An 18,776-nucleotide genomic window follows, 5' to 3' on the forward strand; every position below is an offset into this window, starting at 1 on the left:
GCTTTGCTCCGTTCTTTTCCTCTGTAATCTCGTGCCAGTCCCGTGGGACTCTCACTTCGCGCGGCGCCGATTTCCTGGGAAATCTCGAAACTATAGTTTCGTAAGTTCGTGGATTTTTGCCAACTCGTCAAGATTTAGTGACGACGGCGACGGCGACGGCGACGGATAAAGGAGGAAAAATACGCGCATTCGAAGGACGGCTATCCGACGCGGCGATAGGACAGTGTGATACGCGGCGCGGAGGAGAAACGAGACCTTGAACGGAGTGCGCGTGTGCGACACGAGTGCCCGCGGTTTTGCCGCCCGCTTTAATTGTCGCGCCACTACTTATCTTCTGCCGGCTCACACCTTCGTGTTCTGCATAGCGTACAGAAAAAAAAACGAACAGTTTATGTTGAAGGATAACATTCAGATATATATATATATATATATATATATAATATATGTGCACACATACACGTACATATCTCGCGTGTGAGCGAATAAAAGCGGAAGAAAGGTGCGCAAGAAGGGCGAGACGAGAACGCGCGCGCGAGAAAAGTGGCCAAAAAGGGAAGGATTGTCCATTTCCGGAGGCGGAGACTTCCTGCCGCGCTTTTCCCTTCCCTCTCTTAATTCCCCCCTCCCCTCCCCCGGCCCCCTCGTCGTCACTTGTATCACGTATACGATCACGAAGTGCCCACGCGACGCGACGTGCGTGCACCGTGGCACCGTGAAGGCGCACGTAACGGAGCTGCGCGGCGCCACTTCTCCAAAGCGCAGCCACTCGAGCGCGCACGTGTGCACGGCACTACACGGGATGCTGCGGCCGGCCGCGCGGTAACGGACGGAGCTGCGCGATTATTCCGCACGCCAGATATACGCAAAGGCGAGGGCGATCCCTCTCGATCAAGCGCGCCGCGCCGAATCGCAACGGCGGATCTCGCGTGTAATCATTAGATACAGTGTTGCTCTCGCGTGTGACGAGAGAGCCAGTGGACTCTCGCGTAAACAACGTTAATTTAGCCAAAGCCTTCATTGTACGGAAAATAGGCACTCTGACAGCCAGCAGGAGGGAGAGAAAGAGAGAGAGGCAGATGACAGGGTGAGTATCTATCGTCAAGAATTTATTTCTGCCTATCTGATTGTATTTAACCCAGCAAATACAGACTATAGCTGCAATGTTGCAGCAACATTAGTGCAACATTCCAGCTATATTGCAGCAACGTTGCTGCAACATTGTAGTTATAATTTGTGTTTGCTGGGAAGCGTATGCTGCGCGCGCTATTTTTTTTCGGTAAAACAACATAGTGTAGCGTCTACCGTCAAGGGGAGAAAAAACCGGACGCAGTAATAAAAGAAGGAAAAAAAAGAAAAACTACGCTTTAATTAAGAGTTACGTGTAAATTGACATGATTACTTAAGAGAACTTTACGTACGGCGCTATAACCGAGATGAGAGTTATTCCATTTTTGCGCGCGTGCAGCAACAGCAGCTTTGGCCGGAGTTAATAATACCGATATTAACTTTCATCCACTTTCTCGTGGAATAATTTACGACGAAGGAAATTCATTATAGTATATTTTAGCATTGTTCTTTTGTGGCAATAATTGTTCTTTTGTGGCAATATATTATATAGGAGCATGCCTAGCTTAAGCGCAGCTATAGCGTATAGGATGCTAATCATTGCGATATTACTGAAAAAAAAATTTGCATACGTTACATACACACGCTTATAAATTAAAAGAAAAGAAATACGCTCTCTCTTTAAATTATACTTTTTCCTCTACGTTACAGAATTGTGTTTATAACAACATGGATAACAATGTGAAAGGACGAAATGTATTCTATTGCTACTTTTATACGGCTCACGCTTATTTTTTAATAACTGTACAGTAACGAGTACTATCCACGTAAAAATATATACTAAATTCGAGGGCGCATTTCAATTTCGTATCAAACCCCGTTTTCGAGAAATCTCGCATGCAAATTTTACGACACAGTCACGCAACGCCGCCAAGTTCGCGGCGACGCGAAAGTTTCGGTTGCCTTATATACAAGGAAATTTGCAGCTTGCGAACGTTTACATACGACTCTGTTTCATTGCGCGCTTTTGACCTATAATAGTTCTTAGTTTATGAAGTTATTATTACGGTCAAGTCACTTTAACTGTATCAATCTCGCGCGATTTTTTATTCAGTCGCCATCGACCTCATTACAAGGAAACTGCAATTTCGGACCAGGTTAACGATAATGGAATAAAGAACGCAATAAAAATTTTATGAATATGTGCTAACGCGACTGTCTTATAGTTTTAGTTTTTGTAAAGAGATTATATTAGACTATATTAAAAATATATTAGAGATTTCTCTAGTATAGTTTTATAAAATTAACAAAATATTGTTTTGTCAATATATTAAATTATAAAATATATGTATCGTATATTGTAATAATAATAATGAATCCTAATAAGCATGGATATATTTTTTTACAATCAATAATTATAACGATAAAGATAACATTATTAATGGGAATAATGATAATGATAAACAAATTTACTGATAAATTAAAATTTCAATAAATTAGAAGAAGTAAGAACAGGCAAAGGTGTGACGTCAATACTAGAACAAAGTTAAGAAAAAGAAATCTGACAAGTTAGATTAGGCGAGGTTCCCGATATAGTCACTCGCAAAAGTATTTGAACAAGTTAAGTCTATTTAATAACAAACGAACGTATATTTTTTTAATCTAATTTTAATGGTTTTATATTATCTGAAACGTACATTTAAATTAAATATAAATTAAACATGTAATTTAATGCTCTTTGCGTGTTAGCACATATCTTATTAAATATATAGCAGAGAAATATGAAATAATTACACGAGGAAGTTCAGGAGAACGAATGATAACGCGAACGAGAATAATGCGCACGAAACCGCGAAAGTTATGCTGAAAGTATAATTTTTTCACGTTCTCGTGCGGTTTACCCGAAAGTACGACTTGCGCGAGTGACTGTACAGATGGCATCTGTGCCGACGTGCCAGGAAGTCGTCGTTAGATAAAAAGTCGCGCGAACGCGATACAATGTAACGAGACGGAGATGTATTTGCTTCCAACCGCGATACAGTTGTGTTCCCATCGCGAGTCCATTTCAGGAGATCGCGTTCGCGATGTCATGCCGATAAACGCGGCATACGCGCGATTTATCTCGATCCCCTCTCGCGAACGTATACAGTCGGATGTACTGTGTAATTGGCGCATATAGTAAGATACGTGCTGTGCTTTTCAAGAAATTTCAGTTTTACAGCTGCTTCCAGTTTCTAAACATATTATATTTGTAGATAGATATATCTCTGCGTGCAGTGTGCCTTATAGCAATTTTTCTGTCTATAACTTTAAACAGAGATTTAATAAATGTTGTTGTTTCCTTGCAATAAGCAATGCTAGACTGGATAGAATTGTCATGGATTTCTTTGTAGAAAACGTAACGTTATCAAAAGCAAAATTATACAGAAATATTCTGAATTTCAGAAATCTGAAGACACTTTCTTTTAGAAATCTGCACGGATAAAATTAATTGCGCGAATATATCCTTTATCATTGCAAACTCGAAAAATCTTTACATTACTATTAAATTATTCGAGATTATTCTTTTGTAATTCTATGCAGAGCTCTACGTTGCTTCTGGCTAATGCAACATGAATAATTGATTGCAGAATGCATTATGAATTATTTGACTCTGTAAGCGATACTCGCGTATCACGTACGGATTTAAAATTCTTGCAGCCATTATTATTATCATCACAAAGAAAAGCAATAGTCACTATCAGTCTGCGCTGTAAGAATTATATCATCGTTGACATTTTCTACAACGTTTGTTGAAACTTGCAATGAGCTGAATGTTTTATGCTTAAAAATTAGAAAAAAAATACGGATAACAACGAAGCAGTGTTTCGCTATACATCGTCCTTAAAAATAGTATAATTTCAGTCTTCAATATATCGCAAAGAATATTTATTATTTACTTTGACTATTATGTATGCATTGAGACGTGCACTTCAAAAGTAAAATCTTAATATATCAATTTTATTATGAATTAGTTGTCAATGATTCATTTTGTATAACCATTTTTTTTTATTGTTAAGCGTATAACGATTCATTGACGGTACAGAAATATGTACAACACACTTATGACATGTACACGCATGAAATATAAGAAGTATAAGAAGATTAGTTGCTCAATAGAAGATTTGCTGTTCAATACATCATTACGATTCATGTAATAATGATGCAACGCATACGAAGTATATTTCGAAGCGACTAAGATTCTCAATTGCGAAGTGTAATGGAAAATAATATTTACGAAGTTTTTATTTTGCATTTTGGATGTCTTAAACAATAATATAGCAATTATACGACCGTACATATACGATGTAATAAACCTTCCTACAATAATTTCTGCCCGTCTGATTTTATCTGATGTCTTCTTGTTTTCTCAGTAACGGCACTGTGATTTGCATATCGTATTATTCTTAGTTTCAATGTAAGGGAGTATGTTAATTTAAAATAATTAATATCTTCAAAAAATCCTATGTTTCTTGGAAAATTATAATTGGCTACGCGATTCTGCTTAAAATATATTTTCTATTGCATTCTCGCACTCGTTAGATTGAATAATTATCTTTAATTTGTATCTCCACTTTAATTGTATCTCCACTTTTACTATTTTATTATTTTTTTTTGTAAATGTTGATTTTTTTGCACAAAAATCATAATTCGTTTTCATGTTAATTATCAAATTTTATAGTTATTTACAATTTTTTATAATTATTTATATTTATAAGCGATTACTGTATATAATTCGTATTTTGTGTACATAATACAATTAAAGCATATATTTAAATCGTTTGCATGGGATATATATTTTCTACGTAAACTTTCTCTATAAGGTTGTACACGACTTATTTTATATATGCACAGCTGGTGATAACACTTATAGCATGTTGTTCTTCTGCTGTTAGAATGTCTTCGTTCGATAAAACGATCACGTTCTATAAGTGACATCAGCTACTACATAGGTTGAAAAGTTTCTGGAATTTGATACAAAATGGCATATACAAAAATATACATCATATACAAAAATTAATCTTATGGTTGTCGAATATATTCCTTCCAACCTTCGCTGTCAAAATTTCATGACATTTCACCGAATAGTTTGTGAGTTACAGTCATTTGAACAAGTCAACGTTTGAGTTTTTTAAAAAATGAAAAAAAATCCATTGAAGACTTCAATGATTTCTTGAGGTTTTAAGTCTTTCAAATATTGATATTTGATCACTGCACAAATTTCGGTTTTTTTTATTTTTTAAAAAACTCAAATGTTGACTTGTTCAAATGACTGTAACTCACAAACTATTCGGTAAAATGTCATGAAATTTTGACAGCGGAGATTTGAAGGAATATATTCGACAGCCATAAGATTAATTTTTGTATATGATGCCATTTTGTATCCAATTCCAGAAACTTTTCAGCTCATGTAGTATATGTATTCTTTATAGATTTATAATATTCACTTCCAGATAATTTGAAGAACAAACGCGACAGTTTTTTTGTTTGATTATTATTTATCGATATTCTGCTGGCACTGCAAAAGTAAAGTAAATATACATGTGCATTTTTGTGGCGCATAAATTATTTGGGGTTTTAATTCTATAGACTGGTCACGGTTAAGTGACCAGAATAAATTATAATATAAATAGTAAATTGCAAGCAACATCTTTTCGCGACGCTCCATGAACTCCGTGGAATCTGAATTTTGCTCTATTTGGGATGGTTAACTGTTCTTTTTATCTGCGATTTGCGATCTTTCATCCTTAGATAAGCTACAAATGTTTAACGAAACAAGTTTTGATGTGCTATATTTCTCTGGTATGGCATGGCATATCTTTTACCTCACCTCACTTGCCATGACCATATCTGCAGCGATGCCAAGAGAAAACGTATCTTTACCTTCGCGAGGTCGTGACTCCCGTGTCCTTCATAGTGGCTTTAGCCGTGTCAAGATTTATCATAATTTTTGTAGAGATGCAGACCTTATCCATTATCCATTTCAAGCTCGGATATCCTTTATCTCGAGGCTCGAATACACGAGAGGGCTAATAGATTTTACGGAATTTCGTTGTTGCACATGTTTCAGGTCCAAAAACATATTTTTACAATACCGCACTTTTTGCAAATTTTAGCTAAAATATGTCTTATGAATTTAGATGTAATTGCAAGTTTTCATTAAATCGTCTTTTCCTTCTTTTTCTCATATTTGCTATCTGCTAGAGCGTCATTATATATATATTGCCACACAGTTTAATAATTCTTTAATTTTAATTATTTTCTTTTTTACTATTTGAATGGTCAAAATAGTTTATTTTTTGTGTGTTTCAGAAAGTAGAATTATATGGATGTCTGGATAGCGATACAAAGGATTCATAGACGCAACTCCAGGCATAAGGAATAACAATCGCCGTTATCTCATTTGAGTGAGAACAAACGTCCGATTCTCGGCAAGAGATCCGATCATTGTGACAAGGGGAGATCCCATCTTTTCATCCATTAATATGAAGATATTAGCGAAACATTCGAGCAGAAATAATGAAGAAAGGAGAACAACAAGTAGTGAAGATGAGAGTGGATCTGTGTCATCAAATTCGAAGTCCAAAACTATAAGTGGGCGGATGAAACCGACATGCGGGCGATGCCGTGTTCACGGATCGAAAAATGTTCCACTCGACAAACATAAGCCGGTCTGCCCATATCGAGAGTGCAAATGTGCATTATGCTATGTTTTTCTGGCGAATCAGAGATTATCGGCGGACAAGATAGCTCTGAAGCGAGCGCAAGATACGATTAAAGCCAAAAAATATAATCCTTATGAGGTTAGTTCTCCTTTATCTCTCAAAATACGGTGTGTGACAATTAATGCGGAAAGCGTGCAAACATTGTGGTTGCGAACAATTGATCAAATATTCATTCGCTATCTCGGGGGATGTGTTTTTATTATCGATAACAATTTAGTTTAAACCTCCTTTTGTACAATGTTGTAGGACATTGCAACATTTACACTTTTAGAGAGCAACTTGTAGATCTAATATATATATATTTTTTACTGATTTTGAAAAAAAACTTTAATAGAGTTTACATTTGAATATGAAACACTCGAATATAAATTCAAAATAATTATCGCATAAATAATAATAATTAATGACTGACATTAAATGCTGCCAGTTCAAGTTGATATTGTTACAAATATATAGTTCTAAATTATTAAAAAAAACTATTTATTCATCACCAATATTGTACTAAGATTATTGCGGATGTTTAGACATTCGGCTTTAAATAAGAGGATTGTCTATACACAGAATTTGCAGCATTGATCAGCGCGTAAATGCTGTGAACTGAGGCCGCGACTGAAACGATTGTTAATTTTTTTATTTTCGCTAGACCTAATTCATTTTATGAAATCTAAATGAATACACTAAAGCTTTGTTTTGTAATTTCGAACAATTGCGTAAATACGTTTTGCGCGCGAGCTATTTATTATTTTTATGTTGAAACCGAACGATTAGTCTGTAAATTTATCTGGGAATAAGCAGATTTTTAATTTTTAATCTTGTTATCTTGTAATATAACTGCACATCGCAACCGTAATGTATTTTCTATTACCTGTATACTATTATTTTCGTTCTTTGTTGACAGGTGTTACCAACATTGCCTATGTTTTTCACCGAGCACAAAGGATGTAAGTAATATGACATATTATATATTACATAGTAAACTCGATAGTAAATGTTTATTGCATAGATGAAACAAATGACAATTTATTTGATATAAAGGAATTTGAAAAACTGGCAAAAATAAAAATAAAGATATGATTTACCTCATTGCGAGCTTCAGAAATGTAGAGATTATGTCTTTTTTTTATATCTCAATATTAAGGCAATACTTCTGATATAATCTTCAGAATATTACGCAAACAGTTAGTGCATAATTAGTATGAGCGATGAGAACTTGTTAATTTACGTAGTAATTTAACGAATATAATTATGCAAAATGGATAAGCACTTATGTTATCTGCGAGTGTCACGACAAATTAAATTAAAATACACGATTAGACCGTATCTATGTCGAGTCACGTCGTGAACTGTTCTTATTTGCGATAGTGATAGCACGCATCTAAAACCATGTCGCGTCACGTCGCGTCGTCACGAATTCACCTGATACTTTATGTCATTCAATGCGCGCCTGATATACAAGATGAAATTCGTCTGGCATTTGAATATCACGCCTAGATCATAGTGGCACTTATAATGTATTATTTATCCGATAATATCGCGACCTTTGCATCTTGATGTGCCAGTTGTATATTATAGTGTGATTAGGAACGGAGACTCTATAATCAAATATCATGATTCTAAGATTGCCTGGCTCGCGCTGTAGAGTCCGAATTCTGCGTATAAAGTTAACGCAGATCAATGCGTAACTTGAATATATACGTTTTACTCGCACGCTTATTCTAAAAATTTGAAAGCTATCCTTAGGTTTTCCAGTAATTATTCGCGGTCTTTTAAAAATATTTTGAATAAGATATAATTGTTTTAGATTTTTTTAGCGCTGTCAATTTTCTTGTATTTATTTTTAATAGCTCTGCAATCGTGTAATTTCAAAGTCATATAGTTAATTGCTCATAGCCAGTGTTAATGTATCGTAAGCAGCTTGTTCTTCAAATTTCGTTATATTAATTTTAAATCTTATATTACACATATGCCCTTCTAGATCCAAGATCCCTCATCCACTTACAAAAAAAGTATAGTTTTTGAAAATATATACATTTACATCGCGGAAATATGTCTTAATGTGCATGCTAATTGCTTATTTTATCGCCGTGCACCTATATGGCTACATGACGAACGTGCACACACATGCACGATGAGAACTGAGATTGCCTACCTGTTGCACACATTCTCTCCCGGTATCTCCCATCTTTCGTGCACTTGCAAAAATGCATCCTTTACTGGAGGTAGTACATTTTAACTGTTATTTGAAAATTTATGTAACGTTAAAAAATTACACAATTTTTTTGTTTCCGATTTCTGAATACGATTGAAAGAATGCTCGTCATCGTGCGCGTTCGTCGCACATCGCGCGTTTCATTAAAATTACGAAACACTTTATGTCGACCACAAATACATTAAAATAACCAAGATTTTGTGAATTAGTAATAATACAGTTCGTGCGTACGTGTGTGTGTGTATGTGTATAATAACAACAGAAAAGATATTAGTACTTCCTATTGATATCATATCGCGAGGAACGCCAAAGTGACGTAACTATTTATAAGTTCGTGTAAAGCAGAACACGGCATACCAGCGGTACCAGATTAGCGCTGATCAATTTATCGACTTAAATCGTGCGTAACTGTTTATTAAACAAGTAAGATCTAGTCATTACACAACTCTTTAGCGCGAGAAACGACGGCCCATGAATTTTGTTATTCACGCGCGACGTTTACGTGTTGAGGAATGCACGACTCTTTGCGGTTGTCTGGCCTTTTACCGGGCGATCCTCACGAAAGCACGACGAAACGTCAAAGTTCACGAACCGCGAATGGTAGCCGGCTGCATTTCGCTCCTGGATGATACCGCTCCTACGATTGTAATCAAGCGAAATAATTATAGAATAAATTTATAGTGGCGAGAGATAGTGGGACCACCTCCTCCGTCGCGGAATCTCGGAACAAAGATCGGCATTCAATGCACTCAGGCAAAGAAGAGGTTATTGCTTACCCCTACGCGTACACTTTGAACCGTTATATCGTACACGAGCATCAAAATGTCATTTGATGAGGAAGAAAGAGAGATCGTCTTTCATGGAGGAACAATTCTCACACTGTCCCCGGGATTACTAAATCGACCGAGTGCGTTTGACATTCTCAATTTCCTCGCCTCATCCTTCTCTTATAGATTGTGAATTGTAGAAGCGTGTCAGCCCGGAAAACTTTTCGCTTGCAAATAAGCAAGGTATCACTGAACGTATTGCAAAGAGATCGAATTACGTCGATCGCAAATCCTATGTACGAAAGAGATTACGGTGTGGAAACTTTTCGGCTAACGATTGTGCCGCGGTATCGGTATTTTGTCCTGCTTTTCAATGATAATATACGCGCGGAGAGCCCACGCGCGTCGTGCTGTCGCATTTGTCATTGTCGCCTCTAAGTTCGGAGCGCAAGTGTTCGATGTATAAGCGAACGAGCGTATACATAATGTCGTTCACACAGGGATCCTAACGAAATTCAAGCCACTCTTTCACTTGACAACCCAACCGAATGTTAACCCTGGTTTTACGAGCGTCCCCATTGGCCGGCGGGCCATGCAAACCCAGCTAATATAATACGAACTTATAACCAAAGCCGAAACCTAGGAGCTCGCTCTCGCTTTTACGAGCTCCAGCTCGTTTTTAAAAGTTATCGTTATTTTGCTCATTTTTGGACGAAATAGTTTGTTCCCGGACGTAAATGGGTTAAAGGAAAGTTTGCGCGCAGGACTAACCGCTAAACTTGAATTGACAACAGTTTGTTCTCTTTCCAAGAAAGAGAAAGAGAGAGAGAGAGAGAGAGAGAGAAAATATGTATACGTTTGCAACTTCTCACTAGGATAATATCACGGAACTATAAAGACTTTTTACGAGAACGAAGAAATGTGGTGGTAAAAAAGGAGACAGCGCGTGATGACATTTTTCGTGAATGTTCATCACTGCACTGAGAGAAAAATTTTTGGTATTTGTAACTATAATTACAAAGTACTATAATTATGAATATTACTACTATAACATTAGTAATAATAATTATATATGTATATATGTATAATAGTTTTATCAACAAATATATATAATTGATGTCACTTACTATACATTATAGTTATTATTACCATAAAAATGGTTGTAATTATTTAACTATAATTTATAGTCATTTTTAGGGCCAACCATATAAAATATAGTTGGCTCCTAAAAATGGCTATAAATTATAGTATTAAATAATAATAATTGTAATCATTTTGATGGTAATAATAACTATAATGTATAGTAATTAGTAAGTTTTAATATCAACTATATATATATTTGTTAATAAAACTATATATATATATAATTATTATTAACATTATAGTAATAATGATCATAATTATAGTACTTTGTAATTATAGTTACAAATATCAAAAATTTTTCTCTCAGTGTGATCTCATTCTCTCATTCGTGGTGTTCGCATAATTTTTCTTGATGCCCGACCTTGAAAGATGATATATTATTTGCATTTTTGTCGAAATCTCAGAGATAAGAATAATTTATTTTCGTATTTGAGAGATCACCGGGAATTTCGCTTTCCCTCGTGCTTACGTGAGCTCCGAGATGCACCGCGGTCCGTCCGGACCGGCCGTAAACGCGGGCTGATTAATTTACAGCGCATACGTGCGCGGGTTAACCGCCGGGGTTAACCACGGAAATTAACAGGTATCTTCGTGGTATCGTGATCGGTGATAATGGAAAAGTGGCGCGGTACCCGATTATATACGGAAAGTCGACAACCCATAGCGTCGTGAAGGTGTTATGCCTCACAACTCCGGGGATGATTACGACGAGTATATGGGGGTTGTAAAGTTTGTCTTTACGAGCTTGCATTTCGAGATATTGAGTAGAGGCTTTTAATAACGCAGCGCTCGTCGTTAGTGCGGAGTGGCTACGTGACCTACGAAATTGTAACGTTTGCTTCACAATGAAATTAAATAAGAAGTTGCTTTGTTCGGCATTTTCGGACATCAAATTATACAGACATATGTAGAAAGTCTTATAATATTTTTTTCACATATCAATTGTGATCAGCCGGCCGAATTTATTGCTTTTTACATTTATTGGGCAAAAAGTGATGATAAACATTAGTCAATTTTCTCTTGTTAAACAAGCTCCGTACAATTGTTGCACTCACAATAATTAAACACGCAGTAAACTGTTTTAGAAACATATTTTTGAAGAATGTTGAATATGCTGCCCCACTTGGAAAGTAACTACTAATTTTATGCCTTTTTGTATTATTTTATATATTTTCGCATCTAGTTAATGAGCATGAAACTCAGAGGATATCTCGAAGGAAGAGAAATCTAAACCACAGATTTTTTTTACTGCATGTTTTACACGTATCAATGGACCTATTATCGTTCTCGGAAAGTTAATCTGAGGAAAACGGTTTGCGGTTACACCGAAAGAAACGAGAAGGATTCTTGTATTCTTATTACTGATCATCACGAGACTTTTACGATCGTTAACTCTCTTTCGGTATGGACCTAACTGAAAATCCTACTCGTAAATCTCGCCCGTGGACCCTGGTGTGTTGGTTTCCCTTCTTGCTTGGCCAGCGCGTGATGACATTTCGTTTAGACTAATCCATTTACAAAATTCGAGCGTCATTTTTGCGGGTCCTTTGATCGAACCGAGAAAAATTGGATTTATTGCACGAAACGGTCTAAAAATAGAATCGCTCTTTCTAAGGATGCACGTGCCTTTGAGATGGCGTTTGTGACATTTCTAGATTACTCTTGATGTGCTAACAATAAAAGTGCGTTAGAAGTATATATATACTTTGATTAGAGCAAATATTACCATTCTTAAGTAATGTAATAGGTATATTCATGTATTAATTGTTAGACTATTTTTAAATTTTTTTGTATTTTCTCAAATATGACGTGATGTCAAGACGAATATTTTCATGGAATTCTAATTGAACTGTGCAATTTTGTTGTCGTCGTACGTTAAATTTAAAGCTACCATAATGATGGATACTGATTTACGAATAATTGTTGTATCACTTGTTAGGTCTTAAATCGGTCTTATATTGAGTTTATAGGGATCAATTTATTGGTCATGGTACGTAGCAGGTTGCCTTTTATCCCAGGTGGTAGCGATTGTTTTGAAATTTTCCTGAGTACAAACAAGACTTATTAGACTATGGAATGGTATTTATTACATATAAATGGAATTTTTAACTATACTAACTGGCAAGATACGCATCAATCATAAACCGAGAATTCCTAAGGGATATAAATATACTTTTAAAGTAACTTACATACAAAATTCTATAAATTTTTTGTTCTTTTTCGTATTATTACTTTTACTATTTTATATATAAATTTATTTTATCTAAATTATTTTCCCGTATAAATAACATATATATTTGTATAAAAATATACATTTTGACATCATGTTTATATTTCCTAATGTGCGTTAATGTGTATCACAACTTTTATTGATATTTTCTTCTCGTTTCTATTAAAAATGTTAATTTACATATACATAGCTTGTAATTTTTTGTGTCAAAATTAGTTTTGGCTTTGTTATACCGCTGCGATGAATTATTTATGAATTCGATCAAGATATTCGTAGCCATTGCTACGCGCAAGGCACTTCCTTTATGGCTTTATCAAACAAACACTAACAGGCAATAAGTTTGCGATTAGTTTGCGGTGAATAATGGCTGCCTACACGTAGAAGTGAACGTCTTGGTGTACATCGTTGAAGGATAAAGAGAGTATAATTCGCGATTAAAACATCGACGCGGCATGAACAGATTATATTGCACTATATCAGTTTTTATATGTTTTAACGTGATTGAATCACTATAATTCTTGGAACAATGTATATAATGCGTAAAATAGAGTGTTGCAGGCGTGACGCTTGTCTCTTATTATTGAAAATTTTTGTTCTTATTATATATATATATATATATATATAAAATATGTAACAATGTTATAAAATGCTTAAAATGAAGACATCTTATTTTTATTCTTTGTAAAAAAACTGACAGTGAGTCGAAAAATCCTGAATTATTTTTTCTGCAGTGCTAAACAAAGCGATCATTACTGCAATAATTATTGCTTTATTAAGCATTGTAGACAAAAATAGTTTTTCAAAAATAGCACTCACTAATTGTATAACACTATTTTTTATAAAAAATTGAGTCAATAAGTCCTGAACCATAATCGCTTTATTTAGTATTGTAGAAAAAAAATGATTCAGGACTTTTCGACTCAGTTTTTTACAAGGAATAACACTCTGTAATTATGTAGTGGTCGGTGTTTAAGTTACACCCGATATTATTAAGGAATTTTATTTATTTTGCAATCACTATGAAATGATTTACATTAAAGATTAAAATTGCGCGTTATTTCAAGTAAATGTGCCAACACATAAGTTTATATAACATTAATATATGTATATGTATGAAATACTTTAAAGGTGCCATATCCGTGACGAATGTACAAAATACGATTCGACAAACCGACATCTCGTATATGGATTACGATTGTGGAATTTGTGCTTCGTTGACTTTACGATTATGATACAAGCGTCAAAAGCCTGTTAGGCGAATTCTTCGCGTTAGCGAGTCGAGTGGCGTTTCCCGCATCAGTTTGACTCATCTCTCCTTCTCTCTTTGAAACTACCCTTTGTCCCGATCTTAGTTATTACCATCGTTGTGTCACTGATGCGAAAGTTACGACTCACTGGCGACGATATAACTTAACAGTGCACACCGAACAAAAATTCGATCTTTCACCTTCGTTTAACGTTAGGCGCTGCGCCGCGATGCGACGATGTCATGAAATCTTCCTCTCGACTCTGTTTCGTTGTCTCTTCGCTGTTGAACATCTCCATCCTGGGAGGGAAAGGAAACTTCGGATATCCCTTACGTTATATGTCTTTTTCCAAACACGTTATTATGTTATTACGTTCTTCCACAGAACAGATTGATTTATCTCGTTTAACTGTCCGCAAGTAGCACTTTTAATGCGTCCCAATTTGTTATAGCACGCGATGCTTGATAGACGATCAAGCGTGACGGAGCAGAAAGCTGTAAAGGAGGCGGTCTGTTCAATCTGAAATGTTTGTTATTCGGCCGTGTATACTGTTGGCAAGTAAATCTAGTCGCGATTTTAGCAACGTTGCGTGTTCGATCTTTTAATTGAATCGAATTGATCAAAGTTATTTGCGTTATGAGTTCTTTCTTTAATTTCAATTTCTTAACGTCTCTGAAAACTACAGTATTTTTAAATTCTTAACAGATTTTTCCGAAGATTTCTGCAGATTAAGAATCGAAATTTACAAAAAGAGTTTAATGTGATTGAAAATCTCGCTATGCGATTCTTATTGAGTATCGCCCAAATGTATAAACCGCATGAATTGAAGCGGTTTTGAGAGTGGTTTAGCCGCGGATAGCGAGGCATGCTTTGGCCACCTGATAGTAGGGTATTTCAATAGGGAGGAGGGTGCGCAGGGTGGGTAATAAAGTTGGTCACAGTCTAGCGAGTCGAGCCGGTTCTCTTTTACGAGGCACAGGGTTAAATGATCTGTCACTTTCTTCCCCTCCCCCTCCTCCCTCTCGTATCTCTTTCTCTATGCAGCCTACCACTATTACAAAAATGTCGTAAAATATTATGGTGCCCAGTGGTTGACAACGATCTGACGACAGTGCACACTTGCACACGAGCACATGTACGAGTTAGCAGCGCTCGTCGCACCCCTTCTTCTTCTCCTTCTTCCTCTCCTTCTTCTCGTGCTGCTCCTCTTTCGGGTCGATGCTTACTCGATGCGAATCATGAGAGAAACGTTCGGGGAACGAAGGAATTTACGGTGGAAACGTAGATCGGGACGCTTCATTTTCATTCTCGCGAAGCGCCGCGCGAGCCAACTTCGCGTGTCCAAGGAGTCCTAAAATCTTTACGACCTTCGCCTTCTCTCTTCCGAGAGGGCAACGATCTTTGCGGCATCTCGAGCAGTCTCCGGTGCAGTGTTTATGGTTTCTTCGTCTCGCTTTCGTCGCCTCGTCCGCGTCACTCCTTCCCTCTCTCGTTATGCATTGTACGCCGTTTGCGCGTCAGTAGACAACGTTGCCCCTGTGGTAGTGGATACTACAACTATACTTTGTCTTAATGCCCGCGAAGCGTATCGTCATGTCTTTTATTGAAAGTTTGGTGATATGCAATAACCATCAACTGGCTTCTTTCTTCGAACTCGTTGCGATTAAAATGATCCAATTTGTTTTAAATCATACAAGATATTAACTTATGGAATTATAATAGATGTTGGTAGAATAATTTTTTTGTTCTTACGAATGCATCAAAGGATAATATTTTACCTATTTTTAAATACAGGTCATACGTGTAAGAAGTTTAATTCAACATTTTTTTCGTTTACTTTATTTTCGACTTTGTCGAATCCATTTTGCAGATGAATTAAATATTATTATCATACTACATTATATTTATAATATATAATTAGATTATTTAAGAAAATATTATTTAAGATAATTATAATTAAATAATTTTAAAGAAATTTAATACTTTAGTACTTCCGTTTGTTTATTTGATTTTGCGACGAGCCGATAATAAAAAGAGACGCGGATTTCGTAAATATATACAGAAATATGGGCAAACCACGTCCAGAATAGAAGTTTATTTTTTATAAAATATATGCATATGCAAAAAATATATCAGCTTGCGGTATTAAATGCGGAACATTTTATTAATACAGAAAGATATTCGCTCAATGTATTTAGAGGAGGGGAACGTTTATTTTAACGAGGGGTGTTTTTACGGTCGCGAATAATACGACGTTGCAAATCACAAACATATGAGCGACATTAACGAAGAAACAACGTCACCCTCTTCTGCACCACCCACGTCGCCTAAACAGTCGAACGGAATTACGATTACATCTATCCTTTCTCTTCTTTTCATCATTCACGAACAATCGAGAATACGCACGCTGCTTACATCCCCCCTCCCCAGCTCCTCTCCGTGTTTGCGTCACAGTGGCTGACGAGCGTGGATTTTATGCGAACGCTTGACAGGATAGAATTTTACTGCTTCCGAAATGTCGTGTCTCGTAAAAGCCGCTGCGTTCACGACCGTTCCTTCATTCGACTCTTTCCGCTGAAACTTATTGCGACTCCGCGTTTACTATTTTTATAGGCGACAGAGGAATTGTTGCAGAATCTTCGGTTATATTTATTGAAGTAGTGCGGTGCTCATGGTGCGAGGATGGTATCGACAGATCGGAGATTACACTATCTCTATATTTACTGTTTGACAATCTAATAATCAAGTGTTCTTGTTTTTTCATAGGTACCATAAAAATAATTATTCGTTTCAATTTTAGATATTCTGAACTCATGCAAATTATATTCTTTTTACATTATTTTAAATTAATGAAGTGATGCGAGTATATATGGTTGTCTATGGTTGGAAATTGCAATTGTATCCACATGGTAATAGCGCGCTTCTCGACGAAACGAACCCTCAGTCGTATCACGACGCTCGGTTTCGGTTACGCGCGGTGACACAACGGTATCATTGCTACAAAGCTCGTTCCCGTACCAACCCAACCCCTGTATGTGCCGTGCGCGATGCAATGTGTCGTGTCCAACGCCGTGCTGGACCGCGATACACATGTGAGGGAGACACACGTTTGACTGTGTAATACGAGCTCCTCGTCCATGACAAGCTCGAAATACGCACATCCTCGACTAGCGCGTCAGCATGTTAAAAACGGTCGTTACTGCTCCACCTGCTGCCGCCGGACACCTTCGTCGTCGGCACGCCGGCAAGGGATACCGGTTTATTACGATTAGTGTTAGAATAGTTGAACGTAGTTACTTCACGGAAAGAACAATTTTTTCGAAAGGTCTAAAAATTTGCTGAATACAGATCTGAAAATTAATTCTTGTTAAGTCATCCAAAAATTTGGTTGAAATGTCAAAAATGATAAACATTTTGCTACAAAACATTTTGATATTCTAGCAATTATTTGAATTTTTTCCACAAAATTATTTTGATTATTGAACAAAAATCATCTTCAGATCAAGATCCAGCAAAATTGTTTTTTCCGTGTTGAAACGAAACTTACTTTTACGTAAAATAGAAAATTGGAATGAACGTCAGCAACCATTTTCTTTTCTCACTCTCTTCTTTTTTTCAAGTTACCTCGACTCCTTACGCATTATATTTTCCGTTGAGTCATGTAACTTGGAGATAGTTAAACATGTTGAAATTGTTCGAGCGCGAGAATATAGCGGGATTTACGACGGTCCGGAGGTCTTACGATCCTTTTATATGAGTCGGACGCACGATTTACATTCGATAGCAACAAGAAGCAATAATGACTTTGGGGATTAAAGTTTTGCTGGCGGCACGATTCACCACGTATATAGAATCGAACTTTCAGATTTTTCGGGTTAACGTTCATGCTGATCCCGCGGTCTTGGAAACAGTTTTACGAGCGGCGCGTTTCATAGTTAGTTTTTTACGACATACACTTCGACCCCACAAGAAATTTTTCGTGACACAGGTTGAGAAACACGATGCTTTACGAGGATCTAACAAAGTCGACGGATATCTCTGCCTTCGTTAGAGATGAAACTGACGCGGCATCAATTATTTAACGAGCATTCTCGTGATCAAAGAGTTTACTGCTACAATACTCGCATAATCATCTTTGTTGACCGAACAGATCGAAGCTTGCTAATCATTACTTTTTTATAATCTAACATTAATTGCGACGCGTCGACAGAACATATATATATATTAGGGCCGAAAAAAAATTTTTTTTCTAATTGATTAGTAATACTTTATAAAAATTAGCTATGGACCTCAATATGGTTTGGGTAAAATTTCATCAAAATCAATTAATATCTTTAGGTTGACCCCCCC

At 36.3% G+C, this 18,776-nt stretch overlaps 1 protein-coding gene across 1 annotated transcript in view; it reads left to right on the forward strand.

Annotated features, from left to right (window-relative positions):
• Positions 1-448: 448 nt before the first annotated feature.
• LOC105460542 (doublesex- and mab-3-related transcription factor 1B-like) overlaps positions 449-18,776 on the forward strand; it is a 64,543-nt gene continuing 46,215 nt past the window's right edge. Inside the window, exons 1-3 of the mRNA XM_011706995.1 lie at positions 449-1,084; positions 6,418-6,908; positions 7,729-7,771. Of these exons, the coding sequence (XP_011705297.1) occupies positions 6,591-6,908; positions 7,729-7,771 (361 nt within the window). The 5' untranslated portion in view covers positions 449-1,084; positions 6,418-6,590. The remainder of the gene's footprint in view (positions 1,085-6,417; positions 6,909-7,728; positions 7,772-18,776) is intronic.

Source organism: Wasmannia auropunctata, unplaced genomic scaffold (genome assembly GCF_000956235.1).
Source record: "Wasmannia auropunctata unplaced genomic scaffold, wasmannia.A_1.0 LD319912.1, whole genome shotgun sequence".
NCBI classification, from domain to species: domain Eukaryota; kingdom Metazoa; phylum Arthropoda; class Insecta; order Hymenoptera; family Formicidae; genus Wasmannia; species Wasmannia auropunctata.